The 15,412-nt window shown below is 42.1% G+C and overlaps 2 protein-coding genes across 2 annotated transcripts in view; both read right to left on the bottom strand.

Moving 5' to 3' along the window:
- ano7 (anoctamin 7) overlaps positions 1–7,985 on the bottom strand; it is a 51,397-nt gene extending 43,412 nt beyond the window's left edge. Inside the window, exons 1-3 of the mRNA XM_041877253.1 lie at positions 7,652–7,985; positions 6,136–6,276; positions 5,735–5,792 (exon numbers count right to left, since the gene is read on the bottom strand). Coding sequence (XP_041733187.1) covers positions 5,735–5,792; positions 6,136–6,228 — 151 coding nt within the window. The 5' untranslated portion in view covers positions 6,229–6,276; positions 7,652–7,985. The remainder of the gene's footprint in view (positions 1–5,734; positions 5,793–6,135; positions 6,277–7,651) is intronic.
- Positions 7,986–8,986: 1,001 nt separating this feature from the next.
- LOC121567312 (endothelin-converting enzyme 2) overlaps positions 8,987–15,412 on the bottom strand; it is a 74,932-nt gene continuing 68,506 nt past the window's right edge. Inside the window, exons 13-20 of the mRNA XM_045217476.1 lie at positions 15,184–15,282; positions 14,787–14,864; positions 14,510–14,613; positions 14,062–14,172; positions 13,919–13,986; positions 13,586–13,776; positions 13,120–13,215; positions 8,987–12,710 (exon numbers count right to left, since the gene is read on the bottom strand). Coding sequence (XP_045073411.1) covers positions 12,534–12,710; positions 13,120–13,215; positions 13,586–13,776; positions 13,919–13,986; positions 14,062–14,172; positions 14,510–14,613; positions 14,787–14,864; positions 15,184–15,282 — 924 coding nt within the window. The 3' untranslated portion in view covers positions 8,987–12,533. The remainder of the gene's footprint in view (positions 12,711–13,119; positions 13,216–13,585; positions 13,777–13,918; positions 13,987–14,061; positions 14,173–14,509; positions 14,614–14,786; positions 14,865–15,183; positions 15,283–15,412) is intronic.

Genomic DNA, 15,412 nt, shown 5'->3' with positions numbered 1-15,412 from the left:
CTATCTTGGACCGGTCGGTGGGAAACGACGATGGTTGCAGCTCAAAGGAGAGAGAACATTGGGTGAAAAACCCCTTACAAACACTCGGATCCCCTGAGAACCGTTGGGGAGGCGGCAGACGAGGTTCAGCCAGGGGATTAACTGCCAGGGGCCCTTGAATCGGATGAACTGGAGCAGAAGCGGTTGCCGGGGAAAGTCGATCCGAAATCTGCTTTATGGAAGTCAGCATCTCTGACAGAAGTTGAGAATGTCTAGCCATTAAGGCCTCTTGCTGAACCAGAGCAGCCTCGTGGCGTTGGACAGTCCCCTCATGGTGGGACAGCATGGAAAAAGATCCTGGGTACTGGCTGCCTCTGGGTTCATAATAATGGCTCAGTGTTTCTGTCACGACCCGGTGCAAGAAACAGTCACTAATAATTGTCAGAACCCAGAGGATGAGGCAGACACAGCAGTACTAGAGATGGTGGTTTAATTAAAGAACAAAATCTTCAGGCAAAGAAACTAAATCCACAATGTCCAAAAATAAAGCCAAGAGGCACAAAGAGGAAAACCTCCAAAAAACAAAAGAAACTCCACAAAGTGGTAAAAAACAGCAGGGAAAAACAAACCTCAAAAGACTACTCAAACAAAACACAAGAACTAAACCAGAGAACCTCTGGAAAATCCCACCAGAGAAATATCTATATAAAACAAGGCTAGGGCTGGGGCTGGGTGCTAACTACAAACACTGAGCAAGGAACTGAGGAACACACAGGGTTTAAATACTAACAAGGGAATGACCTACAGGTGCAAACAATAATTAGAGCAAGAAAAACAAAAGGTACAAAAAAGGTGCAATGGGGACATCTAGTGACCAAAACCCGAACAGTCATGGCCAAAACCTGACAGAAGGTCCCAATCATAAGAAAACAAAAACACAACGTTTGAGTGTGCCAGAGCGCAGAACAACTGATGTACAGTACCAGTCAAAAGTTTGGACACACCTACTCATTTCAGGGGTTTTCTTTAATTTTACTATTTTCTACATTGTAGAATAATAGTGAAGACATCAAAACTATGAAATAACACATATGGAATCATGTAGTAACCAAAAAAGTGTTATACAAATCAAAATATATTATATATTTGAGATTCTTCAAATAGCCACCCTTTGCCTTGATTACAGCTTTGCACACTCTTGGCATTCTCTCAACCAGCTTCACCTGGAAATCTTTTCCAACAGTCTTGAAGGAGTTCCCACATATGCTGAGCATTTGTTGGCTGCTTTTCCTTCACTCTGCCGTCCGACTCATCCTAAACCATCTCAATTGGGTTGAGGTCGGGGGATTGTGGAGGCCAGGTCATCTGATGCAGCACTCCATCACTCTCCTTGGTAAAATAGCCCTTACATGTTGGGTCATTGTCCTGTTGAAAAACAAATGATAGTCCCACTAAGCCCAAACCAGATGGAATGGCGTATCGCTGCAGAATGCTGTGGTAGCCATGCTGGTTAAGTGTGCCTTGAATTCTAAATAAACCACCCCCACACCATACACCTCCTCCTCCATGCTTTACGGTGGGAACTACACATGCAGAGATCATCCGTTCACCCACACCGCGTCTCACAAAGACACGGCGCTTGGAACCAAAAATCTCAAATTTGGACTCCAGACCAAAGGAAAAATTTCCACCGGTCTAATGTCCGTTGCTCACGTTTCTTGGCCCAAGCAGGTCTCTTATTCTTATTGGTGTCCTTTAGTAGTGGTTTCTTTGCAGCAATTCGACCATGAAGGCCTGATTCACACAGTCCCCTCTGAACAGTTGATGTTGAGATGTGTCTGTGACTTGAACTCTGTGAAGCATTTATTTGGGCAGCAATTTCTGAGGCTGGTAACTCTAATGAACTTATCCTCTGCAGCAGAGGTAACTCTGGGTCTTCCATTCCTGTGGCGTAACTCTGGGTCTTCCTGTGGCGGTCCTCATGAGAGCCAGTTTCATCATAGCGCTTGATGGTTTTTGCGACTGCACTTGAAGAAACTTTAAAAGTTCTTGACATTTTCCGTATTGACTGTTGTTTCTCTTTACTTATTTGAGCTGTTCTTGCCATAATATGGACTTGGTCTTTTACCAAATAGGGCTATCTTCTGTATACGCCCCCTACCTTGTCACAACACAACTGATTGCCACAAATTAACTTTTAAGAAGGCACACCTGTTAATTGAAATGCATTCCAGGTGACTACCTCATGAAGCTGGTTGAGAGAATGCCAAGAGTGTGCAAAGCTGTCATCAAGGCAAAGGGTGGCTATTTGAAGAATTTGTTTAACACTTTTTTGGTTACTACATGATTCCATGTGTGTTATTTCATAGTTATGATGTCTTCACTATTATTCTAGGATGTACAAAATAGTAAAAATAAAGAAAAACCCTTGAATGAGTAGGTGTGTCCAAACTTTTGACTGGAAGTGTGTATATATATATATATATATATATATATATATATATGTTACTGCTCAACTAAAACAATCTCAGTCGACCAACAGCCTAATGACCAAACAATCGACCAGTCGACTAATTGGGCTCAGCCCTAAAACACAAAGTCCAGTTCAAAGTGAATGATGTCAGGCCCCTCTGACAAATGGCTTGTTTGTATAAAGGCCTACTGTAGCTCTGATTGGCTATAGCGCATCTGTGTAGACTACGGTCCTGGACAAGACAGATGTTTTTATTCGGTTTTATTTACTGCAGTGTCTATTAATTAGTCTTCCTGGGGATGTAAATGAACAGATTTTTAATAAGACTTCATGTTGCTAAAATGCTGTCAGTTCCACTTTAAAAGCAATAATGTTTCACACACATATGTTATTTTCAAAGAGATTGATAACAACAGCAAGCGCGCTGTAATATAAAATACAGTTCCACTCACCAGATTATGATAATTTGAAACTTAAATTCTTGTTGAAAGTTATTCTTGAAAAGGGAGAAGCTAACAAATTAGCAACAACATCCTATTTGATAACACCTGCTGCAGCCTCTGCAAACTAGCATACAACAAAAGCTAGATAGCTAGACCGTGGGAAAACTACTGCTCACTATTGTGCAGTGACCTGTTGGCCTTCAAGATGGCAGAAGTTTCCATACGTTTTTGTAAAAACGGTCCCACACATTAAGTCAAAATGTGATTGGTTGATTCCACTGTCACTCAAATGTTTTGCCCTAATAACGTTGAATGGCAGATGCCTTTATCTAGCTTCTGATGGCCTAGTCAATGGCTGACTTAGCTAGCTAGATTTATCTCCCCAGAGACCAGCAAAGAAAAATCCTGTTTGGATATTTTTTTCGCTTTGGTGTTAACCCTTTCCTTTCCAACAAAAACTGAAGAGATTAAATCAGATCATCATTGAAAATAATAATATCATTATCATTATTATTATATTATTATAATCCTTATTTTATAAATCCTTAGCCCTTCTCTGAAGTTGTAGAAGGCCCATTGTTCCCCACTGTGTTTGGGTTAGTAATAGTTGGTAGAGTGGCTCTATTTTCCCTCAGCATGCATTTTTTCACTATTTTGAATGTCTAAAGAACCCATATGTTGTTCTGAAATATGAATACAGAAATATTGTTAATTTTGAACTATTTAGTTAATTTTTGAATTTTGAACTTATTATGGTGGTGATTTAACAAATTGCAATCATGGTCTTGAATTGGACTCGCATTTTTCGGGTCTCGGTCTTGACTTGGTCTCGGACCCCTTGTCCCCCTCCCGGTCTCGGTCTTGACTCGGTCTCGCCCCCCTCTGGTCTTGGTCTTGACTCTGACTCTATTTACTCCGGTCTTGGTCTTGAATCGGTCTCGCTTTAGGTGGTCTCGAACACAACACTGCAAATAGCAGAACTACATATTTGTTTTAGGGAAATTGTTTGAACTGGGAAATAATACAAGCCCAAGAGATCCAAATTTGGTACTGGTAGCATATTGGTTTTATAGTTGCCACCTGTAATAGTCTGTTGTATAGCAATGCTCAGTACACTAAGTTGAAAGGTGTGCTCTGTCATTTGTTGAGTTGTCCCAGCAAGTTAGCAAAGATTTAGGTAAACACAATGATCTCTAAAAAGGAATACGGATGATATAATCTCTTCTGTCCAGCGGTGTAAAGTATTTCATTATAAATACTTTAAAGTACTACTTAAGTAGTTTTTGGGGGGTATCTGTATTTTACTATTGATATTTTTGACAACATTTACTTTTACTCCACTACATTCCTAAAGAAAAGATGTACTTTTTACTCCCATACATTTTCCCTGACATCCAAATGTACTCGTTAGATTTCGAATGCTCAGGCAGTACAGAATTATGGTCCCATTCACGCACCTATCAATATAACGCGTTGTCATCCCTACTGCTTCTGATCTGGTGGACTCACTAAACACAAATAGTGCGTTTGTAAATTATTCGTTTTTAAATCGTGCTGTCTGGTTTGCTTAATATAAGGGAATTTGATGTATAGCATTTACTTTTACTCAACAATGACAATTGAGTACTTTTCCCACCACTGTACTTAAGTACATTTAAAACCAGATACTTTTAGACTTTTACTTAAGTAGTATTTTACTGGCTGACTTTTACTTTTACGTGAGTCATTTTCTATGAAGGTATCTTTACTTTTATTCAAGTATGACAATTGAGTACTTTTTACACCACTGCTTCTGTCCCTGACTATCATGATTTTAAACTTATCCTCTCTAACCTTAAAAGTTATTTAATTAAATATGTTAGCTAATCATTTTGTAGCCATTAGTTCAGTGGCTGGTTGACACATTTTATAGAAATTATGCAATTGGTGATTAGAAAAAATCCTGTCTTTTAGCAATTGAACCATTGCTGATACCCTTGACAACCCTCAGCAGCCACTAGCCAATACATATTTCAGAATAATATTGCAATTCTGGTAATATTTTGCTAAATACATATACCTGACGTCCTTGGGCCATCATTTTAGGTTGTCTTCATTGTAATACAAATTTTAAGCCATTATTGGTTTTATTACACCAATTATTTATTCCGTTTTGATGATGCAAAATCAATGCAGTTCCTTCCCATTCCAATTGTTTAATACCTTAATTATGTGTTGTATTATGAAGTTAATAACATATCAAATTGCCTTAGTTTGAGAAGATTGTTCCCTGATAATACAAAATCACATTTCATACCCTGATCCTGTTGGCCCAGCTAATCGCATAGGGGTCATAACATATAATGCAGTGATAGACACATTTAGCTACCTCGAATACATGGCTAACATACCAAAATATAACCCAAAGTGGACAAATATGTGAATTTTAGCCCTCTGGCCCATGGACTAATTAGTGGATGGGGAAATTCAAAACTGACCTAAGATCAGCATCTAGGGGCAACTTCACCCTAAACCCAGTGAGGACAAAGGAAAGGACACCAGGAATGGAAGAAACATACCTAGCGGGCAAACTTTGGCACATTATATAATTGATTTATTTTATAAATTAAAACTGGTTGAGAAGATGTCACCAGATTACAATCATCTGGTCTCTGTAAAGACCATATAAACAAATATTTTTCATGACAAGATCCAGTCGTTATTATCAGGTCAGATTAAAGATTACAACCAGATAAAGACGTTAAGAAAACGTCCTTACACAAGATCATTGCAACCGTTTTTTCCCACTAGTTTTTAAAAAATCCATCCTTACGTCATCCCATCCCATCAGTATACTCACCGATGCGAGTGATGCCATCGCTGAACACATTTCTGTCCCCAGAGCTGACCTGAGACATCTGTAAACATGAATAGTTGATCTATTATCAATGTATCCACAATGTATCCACAAGATTAATCCTAACCCCATCCACTCTCCCCTTAGTTATAGTGGAGTTGTTTCAAAGGGGTGCTACAAAGTTGTTGTGGTTGGACTAATGCTCTCTGACTTCCTGTCTTTGTAATCAGAGTCACTGATTAATGCCCCAAACCCATAACAGGAGACTAGCATGGGCGGGTGTTGACACAACATACTTTTTTCTACACACACACACACACACACACACACACACACACACACACACACACAGTCCATAACCATGAGCGTTTAAATATGATCAAACAATATATTTTCATGATTACCCCAGTATCCATGCTCCCGTAGTTGTGGTCTGTAGTGTTAGTCATGGCGATGAGAGTGGTGACGTCCTCTCGCTCCTCTCCTCTCCTCATCATGGTCCCTCAGTAGGCTGTCTGGCTGCAGGCCTGCTCCCCACTGCAGCCCTGGAGCACATAAAGTACCCTCATGTCCCCCTGGTGTGAACAAGCTCCCAGAGCAAGCAAGATACCAGGGGACTCACAGCACACTCCATACAATATGCCCTCTCACACAACATGAAACTCATACAGCAAAACAGCCACATCCTAAATTGTACCCATCACTGTATGTCCAATTTAAATGACTTTACGTCCCAAGTTATTTCATGTCTGTAAGTAACACGATTATGCCTAATTATGCCATCATTAGCTGCATAAATGTACAGTAGCAGAGGAATTCTCCTCAGTAGCTAGACAGTGACCATTTGCAGGTATACAGCTCAAACATCATCATCAACAGTCATGGGCTGTGTTCCTTATGACACCCTATCCCCTATATAGTGCATTACCTTTGACAAGAGCCCTATGGGCCCTGGTCAAAAGCAGTGCACTATATAAGGAATAGGGTGCCATTTGGGACAAAATCATGTTTTCACATGAACTCAATTGAGGCCATTAAGAGTAGCAAATGAAGTTGGGGTCCAGAGAACATGGCCTCTTAACAGCAACCTCTCACCACAAATATCACAGAACCCCTGCAGTCAGAGAGGACCATCGAACATTGAGTAATGAGAAAAACCTGTGGCCTCTAATTTGTCTATTCACAATTTAGTCAAATAAACCGGTCAGGAGGTCTGCTATGTGGCACTAGAGTGAGGCTGCATGTTTCACATCACACTGTGGGATATGAGCCATACAGCTAGCACTCCATTCGGGCTCTGACCCGCAGCAGTGGCTCTATAGAGGGCCGGCTGTAGGGCAGAATGGTATCATGCACTTGTAATAGGGCTCAATTCAATCTGACCTGCATTACGGTGTTAATTCAGTTGCTTTTTCCCCATGGTTAAATAAAATCACAGATTGGTTTTGGGTGCTATGACAACCACCTACTACTACTACTACTACTACTACTACTACGACAACCACTTACTACTACTACTACTACTACTACTACTACTACTACTACTACTACTACTAGCTGCTGGTGTGCGTTCATACAGTAGTTTGTACATGTAGACACTGCCTAAACAAATGGCAGGTTTGACCGAATCCCAGCCTTAGGCCCTGAACAACTCTATCCTGTGACTGCAGTCTATTTACTTTTCTTTCTTTGGAAACACTTATATGCAATATGATGCCGTTATAATGCATTTTAAGACCTGTCTTAAGCATGTATGACCCTAATGTATTATAATAATCTCATAAGGAACCTAACTAAATAATTTCTCTCCCTATCCAGGGTATAATTTCAACATGTATTTCATACATTCCCAGATCTACACAATTAACTCATTCATTTACACTGTCTTCCCTTCTCTTCTTTCTCTCATTTCGAGCTCACCTGTGTTAATCCAGTTTCACTAGTATGGCGCACACCCAGGTTAGAACCTTCCCTCTATCACCATCACAACATTACAGGTGGAGTCCCTCCTCAGTCCAGATACTATAGATGGGAAGAGAAGGATCACCTCAGCAGTCCTGTAATGGTCTACCCAGACTAACAGGCTTGGTCCCTGTGGTGTCTCTCCAGCAGCAACTACTGTTCTGTACTCCTGTACTGTAGTAGTTCTTACTAACTGCCCTAACTGTCGCTACTACCAGAGGCACTGCAGGATATAGCACTCCGACTAACACATCCTGGCAGGACAGATTAGAGACAAGGAAAGGAGAGTTAGCAAGGAAGGGAGGGAGAGAGAGAGGGAGAGAGGGAAGAAGGATAGGCTCTGTTTGCTTTGAAGGTGGAGCTACTTTCACCTAATTTCACCCTTATAACCCCTGAGACATACGTGCAGGCATGCACACATGCACACACACAGACAAACACACCAAATGCATGCACTCACGCAAGCATGCAATAGTTTATATTTTCAAAATGATAGGTTTTTGATGAGGAAATACATAAATGTGTATTGGTCAAGTTGATTGATTTTGTCTTTACAGGTATAATATGACTTTCACAGGCTTAACATAACTTCTGATTTATATACTTTTTAACATTTGTAATGTTTTTTATGTATTCTACATGGACAAATGAGAACTTCCAGAATTACTGTTGGTGTGTGGCAATGGAAAAAATTATAACTAGAATTAGAATTGAAATTTCAGTTTCCTAATTTGATGAAATAAAAGGCAATTGACCGCAATGCTGATGACTAGGCATGATTCCTACATTTCACATCCATATATTAACTACATCACTCTATTGCACCCTAGTGGTGTATGCTCCTCATTTGTACGTTCCAAATCTAGACATGAGGGATGATAAAGGAGACATTGTGGAATATATTGGCTCTGCTGACCAACCAGCGTCGGGGCAAGTCCATATCCATTCAGTTAATCCAGTATGAAAAAAATAAAAATATGTATGCACTCACTAACTCCAAGTCGCTCTGGATAAGAGCGTCTGCTAAATGGCTAAAATGTAAAAATGTAAAATAACTGAAATTCCAATAAAAAAGGTGTTCTCTGCAGGTATAATGCCTTACTACTTGTTATAAGCATGTATGAGCCTTTATGAAGTGTTACTGTCATATTTTAACATCACGTCCTTCCCATGCCCTAACAGTATAATGAATATGCTGTGTTCAGTCTATATGCTGCAGTGAATGAGTTAGGGTAAGATACTTTTATACTTATGTTAAACAATCACGGAGACATAAGAAAATGACCACTTTTATAATATATATATATATCCTTTATTTATTTTTCAGCAGAATGTTGTACTACAGGTGGGACATGAGTCTTCCCATACCAGATACAGTTGGGACATACTTAAGACACAGAAGTGACTGCCAGCTGTATGTATGTATGTTCCCTGTCCTAAGACAGGTTTCTTCAGACCGTGATCGCTTGATAGCAGGCTGGCTTTAGCTGTTTCTCACTGAGAGATGGAGAGAGGCGGTACCAAGTCGCTAGGCAGGTGCTGACTGACAGGACAGTGTTCATTAGGCACCAAACGGAAGAAAACAGACAAACAGGGAGGGACTACCTGGACTTGTTCCAATAAGAAACGCTCATTTTCATTTTTACTATGTTTTCAGTTGCGTGCCCTAATGAACACAACCCTGGTGGTGTAGTCTAGTCTCGCTGGCAGCCCTGTTTCTACTACCAGAGCTCAACCATGGGCCTTAAAAGTCACTAAAGATAAGTTATTTGACTTCAGTTTTCAATTTCAACAACTTGTCTCCAAGAAATACGGGCCGGTAGTTTGTAGCATAATGTTCCACGTAGGAATAAAAAGGCCTAAATAACTAAATAAGTAAAACGATAGCTTTCTCTTCACCAGGATTTAATACCCTTTTACACTTCTGAGCTGAGACTAACTGAGCAGAACCAAGCTGCACTAATCACGTATCAACCCTAGTTGCTGCAACAGTGCTGGAAAGGACAATACAGTTCAGATAGTGTGAAAAGTGTATGACTAGATGGCTGAAGAAAGAAGATAATTGTGGAGTGACAGTGACAGACAGGTACACAGCACATCAGACCAACGAGAGAACACTTAATGGCATTAGCTGGCTAATTAAAGGCTTTTACACACTTTCAAGTTATGATTTTTGCTTGCACTTTAAATACAGCCCTCTATTTCATTAAGTAAATATTTAAAGCTAACCCCGACCAACCCTCTACGTGTAAGCACTTCCCACTGACCTCTAACCCCTGCCCATGTGAACCTCATTATGGAGCTTGGAGGGCACAACGCTCAAATAGAAATGTGTCGTGTAGAATAGACATAACTAACTCTCTGTGTTAGATATTTGATTTCACAAAATGTATGATAATGACCTTTATAATGAACTGGAAGGATGCATCATATTGTCCTTTATTGTTGTGAAATTGAATGGCGGATTTTTCAGAAACTCTCTCTTTCTAGGGCAGTTCACCTAACAGGAGGGCTTCTGATTGCAGCCAATATCAACTGACTCCAATTGGTTAACCCTCATTGTCTTACATTAGATAGCACAACTCCATCTGCATTGAAGGACTAGTGTTGGGTTGGAGTGGCGCCACCTGTCATGAGACAATGGGATTGTCCTGTATGGGGTAGGGTTTGGTGTACAGTGTGGTGGGGTGGGGTGCAGTACTCGTATGCTCATGAGTAATGACACATCTCCATGTCTTGTAGTGAAACAACTTTGCAAAGTGCTGACAGGAGCAACTAGAGATAAAACAGTAGCATAGCTTGATTGAACAAGAGTCTAACAGTAACCCGATTAACTAAGGTATCCTGTACCCACCCTACCTTACAAAGAGACAGTCTACAGCACTTTGGAGTGGAGGATGTACAAACAAGGAGTTATTTAGGAACATATCCCTTCTTCAACATATCCATTCATTTCAAATGAGTGTTTTTTTGGAATGTGAGGTGAAATCACTGCAGCTGACTTGACATTGTTGATAGTCCAACGTAAGTGGGGATGAAGTATCCAAGCAATCTGCACACATATGCACACGTGTACACACACGTGCACACCTACGCACGGATGCACCCACGCACAGGCACACACACATACAATCTCACGCACACACGCACCCACACAACCACGCGCATACACACACACGTGCACAAACTGTCCTTTTGCAATGAAGCTGACAGCTTAAACACAGTAAACATCAAACAAGCTTCGAAGACTGTTCATACACACACACTGAACTTCACTCCCCCTAGCGTACAGAGAAACAAAGAATCAACTGGACACAAGGAACAAAAAAATAATAAAAAATATCTTTGGCAAAAAGCAGTTTTAAAAATGAGAATCTCATTTCAACTTTGTCAACTTCAGAATATGCCAATAACAACAACAACAACAACAGCAGCAGCAACAACAAAAACACACAGGTAAGCAAGTGGTGAGTGTCCCTGCAACCGGAGTCACAGCCAGTCCAGCACTGTCTATAGGTCGCAGAGGGACCTCTGCCCATCTTGTGGTTGGATGCTCCAGGGTGAAGTTTCCCCTAAATACAGATCTACAATCAGCTTTCCCTCCCCTAATCCTAACCTTAACCATTAGTGGGGAAAATGCTAAACTGAACCAAGATCAGCATCTAGGGGCAACGTCACCCTACTCCTGGTTGGATCAACATTGTTAAGTGGCTTTCCTATGTATTCTTTCCTATGTACTCAAAATGCTCGCCACTGATCTTTAAGAAATGGGATAGCTATAAGCAATATGGTGACAAGGCCTATCAGTAGGCTTCAATATTGTTTTCACCTGTCCAGTGATTTTGTATAAATGAGCAGTAGAACATGGTACATAGGAGAGGAGGCCATTTTTGAGTATTAAGATCCCCGCCCCTGCTATGAGGTCACAGTGAAGCACCTTCTGTGGATTCATTGTGATGTCACAGAGGGAGCTGAGTGGTGTCTGTGAGGACCCACAGAAGACAGTGCACTTCATGTGAAGCAACAGAGAAAAAGGGAGAGCTGAGTCTATATGGCTCCATCTCAATTGACACCCTATACAAATTACACCCCATAGGACACTACTATTTACCAGAGCCACATTGTACTATGTGTATACTATATAGGGAATGCAGTCCGGAAGCAGTGGTGCTCTCTTGTGGATGCCTTATGTGCCTCAAGGCAAGAAAGTAATATAGGGATGACATTTGAGATGAAGCCATATACAATGTTCAATCACAGTGAAGTTTCTGCACTTCCTGTGATGTCACAGCCAAGTTTCTGCGCTTCCTGCGAGGTCACAAAGGCAGCTGAACCCATCCTGTGATGTCACAGTGGTTTCAGTGAGAGCCCTCAGTCAATAGAGGGCTCCGGTTTAAATTGTAAACAGGACACACAGCGAGTACAGCGACAACACAGAAGCATAGAGAAAGGGGAGGGGATAGACAGCCCATAGTGGCTCCTCCTCCCCGGCCCCCTACCAAGTCCAGCAAACAATAAATAAAACGTGCCTTTGTGCCCCACTGGTGAGTGGGGTTGGGGGGGGGTGTGACTGGGGCGCGGAGAAAGAGGAAAAATACCATAACACTGGAATTACACACACATCAGCAGATTACAACATTTCTCTCCACGCGCCTCCCTCTCGCTCACCTGGAGTCTGTCCTGCTCTACCCACAAACCACTAGTAATCCAGCATCATGTGCAAATAAAATAAAACTAGAAGACAAAAACGTCCGATGATTAGTTAGAGGTTCTCTTCCTCCTCCTCTTGGTTCTCCATGCAGCTTCCACAGACAGCACCCCCCACTGGTTCTCCCAGGCCCTACCACACCACACAGCGGTGACCCGAGTTCATAGGGGAGCCAGTGGGGCACTGGAAGTGCTCAGCAAAGTCTGGCGAGTTGGAGAGGGTGCCGATGACGCGGTATTTTGGGGGGCTGTGGGGATCTGTCATGAGTCCTTCGTGGGCGCTCTCCGGGGTTCGCACGGAACACCACACCTGAGAGAAGAAGAAAGGGTCTCCCGATAAGTAAAACAGGAAGTAGCTAGATTATGCTCCTCTCTGTCTTCCTAACTGTTGCATATTATACTCATTCTGTTTCCAAAATTGTGTTTTATACATTTGTTCGTCCACTTCTCCTCTCCAACAGTAGTTGTAATATTCCACTCTTACTTTCACCCCCAAATGCATATGAATTCACTCTCATTTCTCCCCCCCCATGTCTTATATCATGATGTAGGGCCAGGAGTTCATCCTGAGAGCGTGACCTGACAAGGAAAAACTCTGGCCCTTAGTTTTATAGCTTATGATATGGTCAGGCAAACCCAGAGCCCTAATCATGAGTATTTGATACATGAACTCTATCAGGATGTGTGTAATGCATCTTGTTGACACTCCCATCACCTACCTGGGCAAATCCCACAAAGAATAGTTGGTCATTGGTCAGGTTGACCGCTGGCAGCCTCTTCTCCTCACCGTTCTCCTGCACCCATGCCTGGTACGCCTGAACACAACAGAAAAACCCATTACTATAGAAACATGAATCGCCACTTTGCTGGCCCTGAGGTGAAGTATAGTATAGTATAGTATAGTATAGTATAGTATAGTATAGTATAGTATAATAAGAGTCATGCTGCCCTGGATCCCACCACTGCCACCATGGGAAGTAACACTGTAATAACCGTAGTAAAAACATAGTAGTAACTATGCAATTGCTTTATAAATACATAGCAATGGATTTGGCAGTAACCCCATTACTGTTACAAAATAACAGAACTTTACTACAGTTAATAATTATTACAGAGATTACTAAGTTACTACACCGACAGTATGTGAGCAACTAAATGTGTTATCAAGTAGGGAGACCCACTCACCTTATAGGCTGCCTTTAGGCCTCCGTTGTCAGCAATGTTCTCTCCCAGCGTCTGCTTGCCATTTATGTGCTCCCCATTGATGGTAAACCCGTTGTACTGCTCCACCATGCATTCCGTGCGGTTCTTAAATGCTTCCACAGAGGAATTTTGCCACCATGGCCGAAGGTTCCCGTCTTTGTCGTATTCCCTGCCTGATTAAGGCAAAATAATCTTTACAAACATGCACACCTAGTAATCATGTCTGTGCATGCATGCCGGTGTGTGTTTGTCAGTGGGTGTTTTGTGAGGATGCGTCCATGAGTTCTGTGGAATCTGTTAAATACGATCACCAACCCTGGTCATCAAAGGCATGAGTGAGCTCGTGTCCCATCACCACTCCGATCCCCCCGAAGTTCAGTGCTCTGCAGAGAATTCACATGGGGTCAGAAAAGCAAGCAAGCAAGCACACATACGCGCACACACACATACACACTCACTTGGGGTGATCCTGGGCATAAAAGGGTGCCTGAAGGATTCCAGCTGGGAAGACAATGCCATTCTTGGTTGGCATGTAGTAGGCGTTGACTGTGGGAGGGGTCATACTCCATCTAGAAGGAAGGTGGCAGAGACGTGTGTAAAAAAGCAAACCTGTGAAAGCTGGTGAGAGTAGGACGACTAATTTTCATTTCTGAAATGGGCTGAATGGAATGGTATGTGTTTGATACCGTTCCATTCATTCCGGTCAAGCCAATACAATGAGCCCGTCCTCCGTGACACCAGACACCACTGGAGCAAACAGCATCTCAATTAATGTAGTGTTTGACCAGAGTCAAATTTGTGCACTTTACAGGGAATAGAGTGCAATTTCCGATCGAATGACGATGGTGATGTTGATAATGATAATGATAATGATGATGATGATGAGTGTAGCTGATGAAGACTCACTGGTCCCTGTTGGGCGGCTTGCGGAGCTGATCGGCCATCACCCTGGCGGAGAAGTTGTAGAAGTTGAGTGTGTTCTGGAAGAAGTTTTCTTCCGAGACGTCATACTGTGGAGAGACAGACATACATACAGACAGACAGGGGCGATAGAGAATTACTCACTGATCAGAAACATCAAAAGGTGTCCTTGTCATTTCACCTTCAACTTGTTTGAAGAAATCCCAGCGTTCAATGTATGGGGTTCAATCATGACACAACTCAACAAAAGGCACCAACTCACCCCATCATAAACATCATCCAGTTCTTTGGGTTCCAGGATGAAGTCAGGGAATCCAATCATGTCGTAGATGGCGTCCGCCTGAAGACCAAGAGAGCAAAAGGGATAAGAGAGGGCAAGATGGAGGAAGGGGACAAAAACTTCCTGGTTCCATTATTTGGAGGCCAGGACAAAGAGGGCTATCTCAATCTATTCCACCTACTCTATTGTAAACTGTTCACCCATATTACTCCCTCCCTGTCCTCTCTCTCTTACACATGCACAGGGATGCACGCACGCGCACACACACACACACATGCACGCGCACACAAACACACACACACACACACATTCTTTCACAGACATAGATAGCCTCTGGCACCCATACGTAGCCTATCCAGTGTGTAACTTCATCTCTGACCTTGTCCTTGGCTGCCTGACGCGTTTGTTTGTCCATCCATTTGAGGTGATCAAGAGCATCTTTGAAGGCAGTACGGATCTCATTGATCATCCCCTCTGCCTGATTGTGGGGTGAGAGACAGAAATGAAATGTAAGAAGGAAGAAAGAGGGAAAGATGATGTAGATCCTTCTTTTACAATTACACTTAGATAAGGACTAAATACCCGCGGCATATCTGAACCAGCCCATC

Source organism: Coregonus clupeaformis, chromosome 6 (genome assembly GCF_020615455.1).
Source record: "Coregonus clupeaformis isolate EN_2021a chromosome 6, ASM2061545v1, whole genome shotgun sequence".
Classification (NCBI taxonomy): domain Eukaryota; kingdom Metazoa; phylum Chordata; class Actinopteri; order Salmoniformes; family Salmonidae; genus Coregonus; species Coregonus clupeaformis.
This window is presented reverse-complemented; position numbering and strand designations above follow the sequence as displayed.